The sequence below is a fragment of the Sinohyriopsis cumingii genome, chromosome 8 (assembly GCF_028554795.1).
Source record: "Sinohyriopsis cumingii isolate HCF-2022 chromosome 8, ASM2855479v2, whole genome shotgun sequence".
Lineage (NCBI taxonomy): Eukaryota > Metazoa > Mollusca > Bivalvia > Unionida > Unionidae > Sinohyriopsis > Sinohyriopsis cumingii.
In genome coordinates this window covers 99,608,105-99,625,149 of record NC_142968.1, presented here as the reverse complement: position 1 = coordinate 99,625,149, position 17,045 = coordinate 99,608,105, and the positions used below count along the sequence as shown (strand labels likewise).

General features: G+C 34.1%; 1 protein-coding gene across 1 annotated transcript in view; it reads right to left on the bottom strand.

Moving 5' to 3' along the window:
- Nucleotides 1-262: 262 nt before the first annotated feature.
- Nucleotides 263-17,045, bottom strand: part of LOC149794228 (protocadherin-like wing polarity protein stan) — a 58,171-nt gene continuing 41,388 nt past the window's right edge. The window contains exons 6-9 of the mRNA XM_089969092.1: nucleotides 12,123-12,233; nucleotides 11,074-11,265; nucleotides 9,004-9,191; nucleotides 263-307 (exon numbers count right to left, since the gene is read on the bottom strand). Of these exons, the coding sequence (XP_089825218.1) occupies nucleotides 263-307; nucleotides 9,004-9,191; nucleotides 11,074-11,265; nucleotides 12,123-12,233 (536 nt within the window). The remainder of the gene's footprint in view (nucleotides 308-9,003; nucleotides 9,192-11,073; nucleotides 11,266-12,122; nucleotides 12,234-17,045) is intronic.

The following is a 17,045-nucleotide window of genomic DNA, read 5'->3' as shown; positions in this document are numbered from 1 at the left end:
GTGATTAAACATTACATATGGTGAAGTCTTATGATTAACACAAAAAATACCCGAAGCAATATAACATTTCTATACAAGTGAAAGTGCATCTCAAATTAAATCACCAGTTTTCTTGATGTACCTGATGTCATTGTAGGTATTCCTGCAACTTCAAACTCCACTTTTGAAATCTCTAAATTGTTTTCTTCATTTTGTTAATAATTGGAGAAGGAGCCGAACTAATATACACTTCAAAGTGTTGCAAAGACAGTATCAAAACCAATCATTCCATATCTGTTATGGAGCAATTGCTCTCCTGCTTGTCTAACTGTTAGAAAAATAGCACACTGGATGATTTGTACCATTTTTAATCAATGCTCCTTCAACCCCAACATTACTTGCATTAATATACATTTTAAACGATTGACTGAAATTTGGAGCTAAAAGAACTTGTGCACTATGAAGTATGGCCTTTAACTTATTAAAAGCCTCCTGATATTTATCAGACCAATGAAACTTGGTTTTCTTACACAGCAAATACACTGTAGGTCAAAAGTTCAGCAGTTATGAAACAACTGCAGCAAAATAATTTCTCGTAATATCCAGCCATATCCCAAAATCCCATCAGTTGCTTTTTACTGATATGAACAAGGAATTCAGAGATTGCTTTGACCTTAACTTCTATAGGTTTAGCTTGTCTGTGTCCAACAATATGTCCTAGACATGTACCTTAAACACGGCCAATCTCACTTTTAATTAAATTAATTTTCAAATTTGCATCATGGAATATTTCCAAATGATCATTGCGGGTATCATCGTAAATGATGGCATCATCGATGTAAGCGTCACAATTATCAAGACCAGATTTAATCATGTTCATTAAATGCCGGAAAGTCGAAGACGAACCTTTCACCCTGAAGGGTATTACTTTATATTGATAAAGTCCACCTGGACTTACAATTTTCATTTGCCCTTTCCGTGAATGGAATTTGCTAGAATCCCTTTCCAAAGGTCAAATTTAGTTACATGTTTTGCATTTCCAATTTTGTCAAAGCAGTTATCGATTCTTGGCAATGGAAATGAATCTGTTTGGGTCATACTGTTCACTTTCTATAATAGGTGCACATGCAAAATTCATTATATGGTTTCGGTACACGAACACATGGTGAACTAGAGTAACCTTTACTTGCTTCGATGAATTCATTCTCCAGATAATACTGAATTATTTTCAAGCATTCATGTTGGAGATGGTTCATCCAGTAAGGATGCTATTTCACTGGTGTGGAATCTACATTTTCAACGTCATGGTAGATTTTATTCGTCTGTGTCGGAACATCTGGAAACAAGTTTTTAAATTTCAAATAGTAGCTGTTTTAGTTCACTGTTTTCTAGTCCGGATTTTTAATTATTTCTGATTTTCGAAGATTGGTTACACCAAATTCTCAACAGTCTGATTTAATTTCATCGTTATAATCCTCACTGTGTGGTTGTGGGTGTTTTGGATTTTTAATGTACATTTAACAACATTTCAGTCATACCGCTACGATGTGTGCAGTGTGGCAGTTTATAATGATGCACCGGGGCATCATTCCGCAGACATGTAGAATGATGTCCCACCCATACACATTATCCTGACACCAGGACGACAGTCCTAATACCAACATCTTAATGCTGAGCGCCAAGCGAGGCAGCTGTTAGTACCATTTGTATAAGTCTTTGGTATGACTTGGCCGAGGTTCGAACCAGAGACCATGGCCGGCGCTACCATATAGGCAAACATGGCAGCCGCCTAGGGCGCTGATTTCAGGAGGCGCATTTTTTTAAAAAAATTATTGTTTATAAATTCTGAAATTGATATTTTCCGGGGGCGGGGGGGGCGCAAGAATCTAACGTTGCCTAGGGCGCCAGATAGTCTGGCCGGGTCTGGCGCCGGCCCTGCCAGAGACCTACCGAGACCTACCGCATCCAAGGCGGACGCTCTGACCACTAAGCCACCGGAGCGGTTCACTGTGTGGGGCAGGTATAACTACTAAACTGACTGCGCGATTAACACGACTATATCAACATACTTCTTAAACATTTATATGGCAAAGTTGTTTTGGTTTTCGCATCACAGGAGTGTTAGTGATATAATTTAAAGATTTTGAGGTATGGCAAGTGAGCCAGAACTTTATCACCAGGCTGAAAACTCCTTTCCTTTGTATTTTTGTCATACCTTAATTTCAATTTCGAATAAGCAGAGAGAAAATTAGTTCTTACTACTTCAAAAGCTTTTGACAACTTATATTTGAAATCAGAAATATAGTCAAGAAGATTCATTTTCGTATATTTAGTTGAAAGAAATTTCTCTTTTAATAACTTCGATGGTCCACGGACAGTATGTCCAAAACTAGTTCAAAAGGACTGAATCCTAATGATTCTTAGACTGATTTCAAACAACAGTGAAAGATCACCATCGGCCCAATCCTTTCCGGGGTCAAAGCAGTATGACCGAATACTATTTTTCAACCTTTTATGAAATCTGTCCAAAGCCCCTTGACTTCTTTCATGGTGATCGGCAGAGATTTAAATTTCTGTAGGCGTCATTCATGTATAACTGGCTGGAAAATTCCAAATCATAAAATTTGAGCCCTGATCATATTGATTTGGAAGCCCAAATTGTGTAAATAAAACTTTATCAAAGCTTTCACCATGGCTTTAGTTTTAATATTTCTAAAAGGAATTGCGTCTGGAAATTGTTTGGAAGTTATACATTAGTGTCAACAAGTATTGGTTGCCTGGCATGGTCTTAGGTAAGGGACTGACACAGTATATCACTGTTCTACCGAATGGCTCGTCAAATGCAGAAATATGTTGCAGACGAGCCTTCGGTATCATCTGTTTGGTTTTTCACAATATTTGAAAAGTGTAATAAGATCTACTGTGTTTACAAAATCTCTTTTAATTCTCGGCCAATGTAAACATTTCAAGATCTGATGGTAAGTCTTATGAACCCCTAAATGTCCAGCCAAGGAATTTGCATGTGCCAGACTAAGACATTTCTGTCTATACGACTTAGGAACTACAACTCGATAGTTAACTGACCAATTGTCACTAGCGGGTACCTCATGTAGTATCCATTTCCTCTCAAGGACCCCATTTTTCACAAAATAACAAACAGGTACTTCTGTAGCTTTAGTTTCGCTAATATCCCTTTGAAACAAACATAAGATGTCAGGATATTGTTTCTGTTCGATAATGAGTGATTATAGTTTACTCTGATTAGAATAAAAATAATGGGCATTACAAATGGAATCAGTGTCATCAATATCTTTTTATTGATCCATACCAGGAGCAAAGGTGGAATCATCTAAAGCCTGACCAGTAAATGTGTCAGCTAAAGGGATAATTTCTTGATCAACTCATTCTCAAGAGTTATACCTCTCCACTTAACTTAGGTCTCCGTAACCATTTTCTGGAAATACTCTGTCAACTTAACGTGGAATTTTCTTTCTGGAACTTTCTAATGTCATAATCAGGACTTGATCTTAAACTCAAACCGAGATAAACGTGTTTACAATCAATAAGGATCTAAATGTTTAATCTATACTCATAGAGATAAATTATATATGTTACATTGCTTACAAAATAAATGTCACTGGTCATGTACACCATTATCTTGACTTTTGATCAAGGTCACGTACAAGATATATAAATATACATAACATATAATATTGGAGGAAAGCAATAAACAATGCAAATCAATTGTACATAATAATGCATATGAAGCAGCAGATAGACTTATAAATCCAGTGAGAATGACAGGAAGAGAAAAAAAGGTATGTGTGTAAGAGTCTTAATTATTACTACAAGAACACAAAAGATTGGACATTATGATAGAAAATAAAATAGACTTTATACCTGAAAAGGTTTTGCCGTTAAAGTGACAACAATAACATCACAAAAAGGTTCTTTTGTTTTGAGATTTTGAAAATATCATGGAACCAAAAAGTAACTGTAAAGAGAACCAGATAATAAATACAAGAAAGTAAATATTAAATATTATCGGGATTCTGTCTTTATCAAATCAACATTAAAATGTTAATAAAGAGAATTGTTTCAGCCTATAGTTTACAGAAGATTGGAATAAACTGTAGAAGAGTTTGCAATCAATTGCAGAAATTATCTGTGAAATAGCAAGACCAAGAAATGATGATCACCAGTGAGACTAAAAAGTATTGTAATTCCACTAGTATTTGTCGTATTTGTCAACAGGAGCTAAGTGAATAAGTTATAGAAAAACAAAACCTCTGACCAGCAACACCAAGTGTAACATAAAAGATAACGATCACATGAAGTCTTGCACATATAACTGTAATTTAATATTATGACTTCCTAAATATATACTACTAATTATTGGTAATTTCTCTGGAAACGATTTTTAGTTGATCATTACAATGTTAGTAAAAATCATTCAAAAGAACAATAAGACCAAAACGACACGAAGTCGATGTTCCATTCTGCGATAATATTCCTTTTCATTACATCTGAAACATAATTATTTAATCAGCAACATTGATTTGCTTTTAGCCATATCATTATATTTTTCAAGTGAACTATTTTGTTGGCGACTTGTGCTTCTTGTCTTTTAAAATTGTTCTTGTTTCAAAACCATATATAACACAACCTTCATGATTCCAAACATAATACAAGAAACCTATTTTTGACCTTAAGGAACTCATCTTTAGTAAAACTGAATGTAAGAAATGTAGATTTACTTGATTATTTTGAATATTTACCCGTGCATATACAGTCAAAATAAATATACATTTTGTGAGCGTATACATTTTATTTTCTGTTGATCTGCACGTGTATTCATTGCTGATCATTAGATAATATACGGATAATTCCGTGCAATCGATTATTTAAATCCAACCATATACATCCATGATCAGTGTGAAAATGAGAAACACTAAATTCTACTAAATTCCGCATGTTTGTTTTCTTCTTAAAATAAATATTTAATTGATTTAGTAATTGATGGTTCATTTTATATCCCCGTGAATAAAACATGTTTGATAATCCTTCTACAGTAATCATTATTAAATTATTGCTGAATTGAAATGGTTTTCAGAATCGGATTCTCTATCTATTGTTTACAGTTTCAAGACTCATTTTAAACTAACTCCTGGTGAAACAAGTGTGACATTTGTTAAAGTCATAATAGCAGCCACGTCAATAATCCTCTCCCTTATTATGTACTCACAAAATAAAGCAATTCCATTCCTGCACGTTTCGTTTTCGTTCACAGAATTCGCCATTTTATCATTAAGAATTGTACAGTTCTGTAGGCAAATATTTTCCTTTTTATAATGATAAGTATTTTCTGTCACATTAGGATATGTTTGAAACATTTTATGTCTTTGTTAACGTAACCTAATGTTTCGGTTCAGAAGCGAGAGGTTATCAAAATTCACCAGAACTAGGAGCAAAGCAGCAAAGAGTTAATAAAAGATATATTAATGTACCAATTACTGTGTACAATTATGTCAGTATCGGTGAATGTGGACCATTTGAGTAAAACTTATATGTTCATATATACAAAGTACTCAACTAACATTCTACATATACCGGCAAGTAGATATCCTTTCCAATGCTATGTTATATTTTATAGAAATGTAGACAGAAAAACAGGGACCAGTAAAGTTGCAAAGATTTTAATTTTTTCAGGGTTTTGATAATGCATTCTTAGCGTAAGAAATGAGTGACAAACACTTTTCTAACAGAATTCAGAAAACGTATTTTGGATTCTTCATTACAGATCTGGTATAAGATACGCGAGTATACAAAAAGAATATTATTGTCAGTGCAAGTCTTTATCGGAACCTGAGAAACATTTAATATTAGACCAACCTTTCCGTTTCAGAAAAAAACTTCTGCATTTTTTAGATGTTCTAAAAATGATTTAATGATTGGAAGAGGAAGAGATGCTAAAATGTAAAAAGATCAAAGAGTTTGCAAACTATGTCTTAAAGGAAATATCAGACGTGTAGAAGACGAGTATCATTCTGTATGCTGCATGCAGATTTTTTCCGGAACACACCTGCATACACTTTAGACACTTACCTGTATTTGATAACAGCCATATCTAGCGCGAAATTCAAAATGGACAGGACATAAGGTTGTAATAGTCCATGTGGATTTACAAATCGCCAAACATAGGATTTGCTCCGGAAGTATAACGTACATACCACCAAAAGAATCCTTTATCGCAATGTAGCTTAAGAGCTGCGAGAAATACCGGTAAGTGTATAAAATATACACCGATGTGTGGAAAACAAATTTTCTGCAGATTTTTGCAGGTTTCAATAAATAGGTGATATCAGTTCCTTAAACCGCCAGTCAATATCATCATCCATATTTATGGTAGAGGTTACAAATCTCACCATCCTTTTATATAGAAGCTTTTCTTTGAAATCTACAGCAACAAAACATAGCAATATCGTACCAAATCCCACGAAAGCTAGAGGATAATAAACAATAATGCTGTTTCTGCAATTTTCCTCAAGTAGTGGTCGCTATACCCATATCACTTGAAGCTTCCAATTTGCTAACCTATACCCTGTTTAAAGAAAAAGCATTCTTTGTACGTTTCCTAAAACCTTCATAATACTATATCTCTTTTATCAAATCATTTCGGTTTCGTTGAACTTTTACAACGTAATTTTAATGCCATTTTCAGTAAGTCTTAAAATGGAATATAACGGTGGAGCGCGTTGTAAAGTAAGTCTTAAAATGGAATATAACGGGGGAGCGCGTTGTAAAGTAAGTCTTAAAATGGAATACAACGGTGGAAAACTTTATATTTTATCTCCCAGTGAAATATAAGAAATACATAGCGTAGACTTAGGAATTATAAATACTTGTTATCTGGTTGTCGGATCCTATTACTGTTTTCACGACTTTGTTTCCTTTTCTCACAAACTTGCTACCATGAAATCTCTTCACATATTTTGATTTATGTTAATAGCATTTAAATATATCCTCCTTAGGTGAGTTAGTGGTTATTTTTGTCTCGAGTTATTTATTTTCATCATTGTTTTCATTTGTATTAACCCTTGCCCTATAAGGTAACCAATTGTATGCTGGCAAACAGAAATCGGATTACTTAACTTTGTACTTTTCTTTAATACCAGGTTGTATGGAAGATAATGTTCATCATAGTCTTTGTTTTGCTTGCCAAAAACACAACCGCTCTCTTTTAGCCTAGTGGTTAGAGCGTCCGCCTCGGATGCAGGAAGTCGCGGGTTCGAACCTGGGCCGAGTCATATAAATTACTTATAAAAATGGTACTAACTACTTCTTCTCTAGGAGCTTAGCATTAAGAGGTTAGTATTTATGACTAGTCTGCCTGGTGTCAGGATAATGTGTCTGGGTGGGACATCATGCTACATGTCTGCGGCATGATGCCCCAGTGCAAGAAGTAACTGTAAACTGCCACACTGCAGACGTCGTAGCGATACGACCGAAAAAGTTGTTAAAGCTACGTTAAAAATCCAAATCACACACAAACACACAGACGCCACAAACATTAGTAGCATTTTTGGAAATTATTTGCCTGTTCAACTATTTTAACTGATAGTCCTTCAGGTGAATTATCTCCTACAGAAGGTTTAAAAACGAAGAACGCATTGAAAATGTAATAATTCTTAATGCAACACATGCATGAACTGTCAAGTAATATACTTTGTTTCACCCATTTATATCATATAGAGGTCTTTCAGTGAGAAACGTATCTATCCTCCTTTTGCTTTCTACTCTTGTTTTAATTTTTTTGCTTTGAGTTTTTCAGAATTCTGTTAATATTCTTTCCAGCTATTTCATGGCGTATTCCATTCTAATTTTTAATTTATGTTTGTATGATCCTTCTTAATATCATTTTGCTTAGCTTTTGCAAATTACTCGTAAAGCTTCTGTCACTGTTGTTTTATCTTCTATGGAAACCTTTTTATTCAAGCTGTTTTTTTTTATATACATATTGTAAAATAGCAAATGCTGATGTAATGGGACTTACTGATTCTGCTAACAATGCCGATTTTTATGAGCTTTACGATAAAGACGAATACGATGAAAAAATCGATGAACCATATGCTGATTCTTTATCTAATGAGGGGTTTCCAGAATCTTCAACAGCCACCATTAAATACAGTTGATGAATACAAACAACGTATCGAACACGGTTTAAATATAAATGAAGATCAATATAAATTAACGAAGTAACATTTGTACATCAGAGACAGAATAGCGTATTACTTTGAATTAGGCAAAGAGTACAAATTTCTAAATGGGGTAAGCAAAATAAAATCGTTTCAGCTAACTCTGTCGATACACCAAAGATGGAAGTAAGTTTCTAGGGTCATTAGGTTAGACAAGAGAAGGAATACAAAAACATAACCAAATAAAAACCTATAAAAGAACCCCCAACAGTTTTCGATAATATAAAAACGCAAACATAAAAACAAACAGTATAGCCAACAATTAGATCTGATGATACCAGTTTAGCAAGATAATTTTAATGTACGAGAAATGCATATTGCTGTTTACTGTGACATACTATTTCTCCCACTGATATATATTTCAATATCTCATTATGAACTCTGTATAGAAAGGGAACCAGTCATATCCATTATGATGCACTATGTACAGAAAGGGAACCAGTCATATCCATTATGATGCACTATTTATAGAAAGGGAACCAGTCATATCCCTTATGATGCACTATGCAGATAATGGAGATACATTAGAATGAGATTTCCTTATGGTCTTTCCTCAACAACAAGTTTTCCCTCCAAAATCTGTGTTTTTTTAAATATTTTTTCGTAAGTAGAGTACCCAACTCAAATTAATGCTTCCTTTGTTATAGTTGGCAACTATAATTTTCAATTTTGCCAAGTATTGCTCGTGAAAGAAATGGGAGGATGTCAAAGTGATAGGCTGATGAGGCATACCACTAGTAAACCACCTTATTAAAGTCAAATGTCTTACCACGCCCTCATTTCTGCTGATGCTATAAGTGGAGCTCGCGAATGATGGCGCCTCGTTCACATTCTGGATTGCGGTTGCAAAGGTATAGTCTTGGTATGAGGAGCCATCACTGACCCTGAATATAATATTCAGGGTCGTCGACGAGATCGTGTCGTAGTCTATGTTAGCACTGAGCGTTATTACACCAGCTGAAATATACATAATTTTTGTTGACAACAGTAATACAGATGTAGGCATTAAGGAATACGGGACGTCAATTTAATCAGCATGTCAATAGTTGGTCTTACATTGGTTTCAAAGCCCTTTCTACCCTTCTGGGCATAGTTAGTTATTTAGTTTGTTTCTTTATCGTTTGGTCATTTAATATATATGATGGTTATTTAGTAAGTTTCTTTGTCGTTTGTTCATTTAATATGTATGATGGTTATTTAGTAAGTTTCTTTGTCGTTTGGTCATTTAATATGTATGATGGTTATTTAGTAAGTTTCTTTGTCGTTTGGTCATTTGATATGTATGATTGTTATTTAGCAAGCTTCTTTGTCGTTTGGTCATTTAATATGTATGATGGTTATTTAGCAAGCTTCTTTGTCGTTTGGTCATTTAATATGTATGATGGTTATTTAGTAAGTTTCTTTGTCGTTTGGTCATTTGATATGTATGATTGTTATTTAGCAAGCTTCTTTGTCGTTTGGTCATTTAATATGTATGATGGTTATTTAGCAAGCTTCTTTGTCGTTTGGTCATTTAATATGTATGATGGTTATTTAGTAAGTTTCTTTGTCGTTTGGTCATTTAATATGTATGATGGTCATTTAGTAAGTTGCTTTGTCGTTTGGTCATTTAATATGTATGATTGTTATTTAGCATGCTTCTTTGTCGTTTGGTCATTTAATATGTATGATGGTTATTTAGTAAGTTTCTTTGTCGTTTGGTCATTTAATATGTATGATGGTTATTTAGTAAGTTGCTTTGTCGTTTGGTCATTTAATATGTATGATTGTTATTTAGCAAGCTTCTTTCTCGTTTGGTCATTTAATATGTATGATGGTTATTTAGTTAGTTTCTTTGTCGTTTGGTCATTTAATATGTATGATGGTTATTTAGTAAGTTGCATTGTCGTTTGGTCATTTAATTTGTATGATGATTATTTAGTAAGCTTCTTTGTCGTTTGGTCTTTTAATATGTATGATGGTTATTTAGTTTGTTTCTTTGTCGTTTGGTCATTTAATATGTATGATGGTTATTTAGTAAGTTGCTTTGTCGTTTGGTCATTTAATATGTATGATTGTTATTTAGCAAGCTTCTTTCTCGTTTGGTAATTTAATATGTATGATGGTTATTTAGTTATTTTCTTTGTCGTTTGGTCATTTAATATGTATGATGGTTATTTAGCAAGTTTCTTTGTCGTTTGGTCATTTAATTTGTATAATGGTTATTTAGTAAGCTTCTTTGTCGTTTGGTCATTTAATATGTATGATGGTTATTATAGTTTGTTTCTTTGTCGTTTGGTCATTTAATATGTATGATGGTTATTTAGTAAGTTTAATTAGTGGGCAAAAGGACTCTCTTGTATTGAATAATATATATGGAAGAAAAATGTGCAGCATTTTCATTTTTTTCTTGAAGTTTCAAAATGCGGGATTATTTTGAATGAGATTTATTGTGTTGTTCACTATTCAGAAAATTTACTTTTGTTAAGCACACACACACACACACACACACACACACACACACACACACACACACACACACACATCGTTTGTGTGCATGTGCCAATGAGAACTAAATTTAAATATCTTCTCTCACTTATCCACCACACACTTATACATCCCAAACATTTTATACAGGAAGAAGTCGCTTCCTCTTTCTTTTTCTGGAGGGAGAATTAATTTCCCAAATATTTCTGACCTTGATTTGAGCCGCTATGAAGTAATTAAATTAGTATATATGTATGAATATCTGATTGATAATGTTAATTGTTATTGTATTGTTTTTTATCTGGAAAAAAACGCAAATGAGCTAACAGTCTTAAACAAAATTGATCTATCCCTGTTTCTATGGTGGACATACTTGTTGTGTTGACGCTGTAATAGGTAGGCACCCATAAGGGATTGTAGCCATTTACGGAAAGGGTCAACGTCTGGTCCTGGTTTAAGTCCCGAAACTGTACGACATATAGGGTAGTTCCTACTGGTGTGTTCTCCATAACGTGCATGGGATTGCTCAGTGGGAGGTTCATAATTACTGGGACGTCATTATATCCTGTAGAAAGTATTAAAGCACTTGTTAGCTTCTACTACTACTGATGATGATGATGATGATGTGATCATGATAACAAACGACTAACGAGCAGCAGAAACAATAACAATAACAACAATAGCAATAATCATCATCATCATTACCATCATGAGAAGAGAAGGAGGAGATTGAGGAAGACATAACAATAATGCATTCAAAAGTACCAGATAGATAGATAGATAGATATATAGATAGATAGACAGATAGACAGAGATAGATAGATAGATAGATAGATAGATAGATAGATAGATAGATAGATAGATAGATAGATAGATAAACAGAGATAGATAGATAGATAGATAGATAGGTAAGGTAGCTAGGTAGGTATGTGTATATATATATATATATATATATATATATATATATATATATATATATATATATATATATATATATATATAGATAGATAGATAGATAGATAAAGGTAGACTGGTGACAATAAATTCAAAGGCCCTTTTTGCCGTAATGCAGGTATCATTAATGTCACGTTTTAAAATCTAGCATTATTTTCTGTATTATTTATGGCTGACACAGGGTCTTTGCTGTTGTTTAAAACAATAGAAAATTTTGTAGAGAAAAATCATAGCTAAATGTAAAGCAGAAGAAATTGCATTCATATAAATGGTACATTTCTTTTCTTGGCAAATTCCTATTGATAAGGGTCGAAAACACATCAAACTATTTTGTTGTTTTTGCATGAAAAGAATAAAAGGGGTACGTGGGTGGCTGTGGAAAGGTGATAAAGAATGAGATGCGATACTGCAAAAAAAAAAATTAAAAAATCTACGAGCGTGGTTTTCTTCCTTGTAAACGATACAAACCTGAGACAAGTGTAGACAAGTAGGCGGTGATTGTTGTGTCATAATCGCTGACAGTAATCACTAGGTTTTCCCCCACGTTGTAAAGGGTGTTATTTGTTGTGATTACTCCATCTAAAAATAAAACAATGCAAAGCAAAAACAATAAACAAGAGAACAAAGCGAAGAAAAACTATAAAACGTAACTGTTGGGTTTTGCCTAAATATAATAACATTGCATGAATAATCCGCCATTGTGTCATTTAAATTTTGAATCAATTACAACTCATGTGGCTTCGTTTAAGTATAATGAATCAACACGCTATTAGAACCCGTGCCATTGAGTTGCCTTCTTTCCGTGTAAACACGTGCACCTTCTTGCCAATTTCAAGAAGTTCTAACAACATATTACTATGGACAAAACTTCACAAAGTCGCACAAATTAATGGAAATTGTACAAAATATCGAACGCTCAGATGAATGAGAATAAGTTTCAAGCAGTCTAACAAATATCACTTAATCAAGAACATTGATATGACGCGATGAAAGGAAATTTGCACTATACGGTCCAATATGTGTGTCCGGACGAATCCAACAAATATAGGTAGTGGTATTTTAAGATAGGCATCTGTTTCAAAAATATAATGGCGATAAATTCAAAATATCCATCATTATCTGTGCAAGTTTTACGAATCGGTATCAGTATCTCCTCGCATTAGAAAAAATATTATGACTTTCATGTCTCTGTTCTTTTATTTTCAGAGTTAGTCAAGCAAACAAGACAACGAAGAGCGCGAGGAGTCAACTGGAATATCTCATATTTTTCCGCCAATGAGCCAATTAGAAATTAACCGGAGCATCGATTGGGCATTTCCTTCAAGTCGGGCAATAACCTCGAAAGCAGTTGTACGAATACCTATCAATTTGATAGGCATCATGCGGCGTACATCACATACGTTGCGATGGCTGATGCAGAAATTGTACCAGTTGTGACATTTTCTTTTTAAGCCACCATATTGTTTTTTTTTGTGAATGAATGTAGTTCAGAATATAGTTCTCAATTGTGACAAATTGTTTTCGCGGTCTCTTTCACAATATCCGACTTGACGGAAAAGGCCGAGAATATTTTGATTACTAAGAAATACGATTGAAACATCGCGCAGCCGTTTCCGTTAGGTCGTGCAATAAGATCGGAAGTGATTATACTAATGCATATCAATACACTAATTATAACATGTTTAAAAATATAAATCGAGTTGAAAGCTATGCAGCATAAAATTTCTCACTGAATATTTTATATAATGAGAAAAATCATTTTTATCCAGTAAAATGAAAAATAATCGTTTAAACAATCATTATATCTTTAAATATGATAATCTTTATCGAAAGGCTTGGGAAAAAACAACAAAAAAGCATAATATTTTATTAGTTTGATATTTTTGTCATTATTATTTTTATGTGGCTTTGCAGTCAATATGCATTTGAAAGATATGAAATATATTACAGATGCAAATATTAGTAATACAGCGACATTACAAACGATCGATTTCTACACCTTAGAATAATTTTCCCATTCCAATCTAACGTCACATGGCCTTTTTATCAGGTGTATTACCCAAGGACATACTTCGGGAAATATAGTACAAATTTAGACATGTTCGGAGCAAACAGTTACTGTTGTTCATTTTCAATTGCGATTTTAATAGTTTCTCGCAATACTATAATATAAACTTTAAAATTCAAGTCGAGGGCACGAACCATGGCAATCTGATGATACTACAATAGCCGCCATTGCATATATACATGTATCTGTTTACCAAATGATACTATACACCACCACGTTGTTCATTACGGCAACACGATTGAAATGAGTTAATTCCTTTTGAAACATTCCTAAATTTGTTTATTCAAGCCTAAATTCACTAGAGATTGTTTTATTGAACTTGTGAGAAGAAAAAAAAAGCAAAAAAACCAAACAATCTCCGACGAGTTCACACCTTTTTACGTTGTATCATTTAATCGAGGTATTTCCGAGATAGATTTTGTTAGAAGAGCCACTAGGCGTTCCGAATAATATACAAGTAAGTCACGTGTGTTTGCTTAGGTCACACATACATTATGAGTAAGCCATGTTATGTTATTTATCCCTTCCAACCAGAAACAACGTCAACTTCGATCTGCCATCTCTTAATACAGAGATAGAACAGTTCTACGTTATTCGTTTTACGTATAAGTTCTATCGAACACCGTATGCCAGATCTACCGGCTGATCTAGGTTCGCACATGACCTTTCGACAACTGTAAATCAATCACTGTTTATTGGTTTACATTATACCGCTGACCAATTTGATTTTGAATCACCTGACAATAAATTACGCAGTTATTTATATACCGCTTGTGTGTCTAGCAAATTTCCTATTTAAACATGTACAAATTCAGCTAGCTAGAACTTTCGCTTTTTCATCAGATTGTTGCAAAATAATAATAATAATAATAATAATAATAAACTATCTTTAACGAGGATAACACATTTGGTCATGGCCGACCCATCTGCCATGCGGTCCTTAGTTTTTGCAATAAAAAAATATAAATAGAAGATCATGCACATAACCATGTATCGCCGCACACTCATTCGTACATATTTGACATGAATGACTGTGTGACTATACTGGGAAACATACACATATATATCAATTATGGATATGATTTTAAAGTTTTCTATTCAGAGCTTTTAATATGTCATTCCAGCTGGTTGCAAACGTTTCAGAAGTTATTTATATGTGCTTTCGAAGTTTGAAGGCAGCTTTTCAAAACACAATATTTAATTTCTTTAGGTTGATATGCTAACGTATAGGCAAGCAAAGTCGATAGGTCAGTTACTTGGGTATATTATATATGGGTATATACTGTATAAGATGATGTCGGTAGGAGAATTTTTCGAGTCATTTGAGTATTGTACCACTGTCATTTATTTAAAAATTTTGATAGTAACATGGTCAGACCTTGCAGAGTGATCGGAATTCTTTTTTGAGAATATCAAAATGACAGGAAAGCAATTACAAAAGCAATGACACCCACCTGGACACCCTCAAGCTCAGATGAGGTTACCATACTTCGTTACCAGTCAGGCAGCAGCAGGAGGGGCGAACCCGCCACTTTGTAGGAGCGTCCAAAACCGAAAATAAACCCTTTTATCTTTTATATTATATCTTAAGCAAATATATTTGAAACAAAAATATTAACCAACTCGAGGAAGCCTCGAATTGGTTAAATATAATTTTATCCGTGTTGATAGCGATCATATTACAAAACAAATCGACTCAACTTGAGGTTGCGCCCTCCCTGCTGCTGTTAATTAAAATAATTGTTATATCAAAATAATGGTCCATCCAGAATCTCACACAGCTAGATTAGCCCGAGAGCGACTAGAAGCAATTAAAAAATTTCTCCTCGTGAGAGATTCTTTTAGAGAAAATCTGTAAGCTCGACAAGAAGCACAAGTTGAATTCACAGAGGGTGCGGAACAGTTATTTAAACCCGTCACAAAAGTTACTGAAAGAGTTGCAACAGGTACTGAGGGTCTCCTTCCATCAGTTAAACGAATCGCTGAGCAAACTGAAAAAATAGATGCGAGAGCTAAGAAAACAAAAAGGATTTTACGAGACCTTCCAACTGAAATAGTTGTAGTTCAACCCCAACCACAACCACAAGATATTGTTGTTGACCCTGTTGCGGATGATGTTGATAAAGAAGAACCTAAAGGGGGAATTTCCTTTACGGAAAAATTTACCGATGGTGGTACACTGACAATAAAGGGATTTGCATTAAAAAATAAAAAAGGTATAATAGAATTTGGTACGTTTGATGCTTCAAGTTATCCATCACGATACATATTTTTAAAACCCGAATATGGTAAAGGTATTAGTCGTGATAAGTGGGTTGATTGGGTGTATAAAATAAACCAGGGTACCACTCGGATATTCAAACAAGAAGATAATATTTATAAAACTTTTTTAGAGGGAGTAGCATTACATGATAAATTATCATGGGAAAAAAGAACAGAAACATAAAAAAGAACGAAACATAAAAAACAAGAACAGCGAAAAGAACAGAATAAAAAAAAGCAGGATCCTTCTTATCAACTTCCTCCGCCTCTGCAACAAACGGATATTCTTAGTTCTCTTTTTTCATCAGAATCTCCAGAAGAAGAATTTCATGATGCACCTGGTGCTACTGGTAGTGGTTTCGGAGATAATATTATTTGTCCTGATAATATCCTCGATGACGTGTCACAGTTAGAAGTTCTCATAGGAGGAAAACGTGCCGGAAATAATTCACCATAAATAATTAATGAAGCAGCTGATATTTGTCAGCGATTATTTCGCGGCGGTATCATGGATATCGGTGTTTACCGGGAACTTATTGATGAGCTCGTTGATGATTAATCACCGCGATTAGATAAATGATAAATAAGATAAGATGATCATACATAATAATTATCGTAGACCTGTACCGGTCAGAGTAGTAAACTCACGACTACCAGTCTACGGAGCAATTTACGGAGATGGACTTGGTGATGTTGTACGGGCATTATTTAGAAGATTAGCCCCAAAAGTAGCACCTGTTGCAAAACAATTATCGATGAAAGCTATCGATGTTATTCGTGAAAAAGCTCCTGATGCAATTATCAATGTTGCTGGTAAGGCGTTCTCGGCGATCAAAGATAGACTAACACGATTAATACGACGAAAACGACAACCAGTAAAATTACCAAGTACTGAAGTGATGCCCGCAGATGTCAGTAAAATAATAAATCAAGCTGCAAAAAAAGAAAAAAAACTAGCAGAACTAGCAGATCAAGGACTCGGCGAATCGGGAAATAATATCTCAAGTTTAATATCCGGAAATGGAACTTCCCGATGTGGAATTTCCCGAACGTGGTAATCA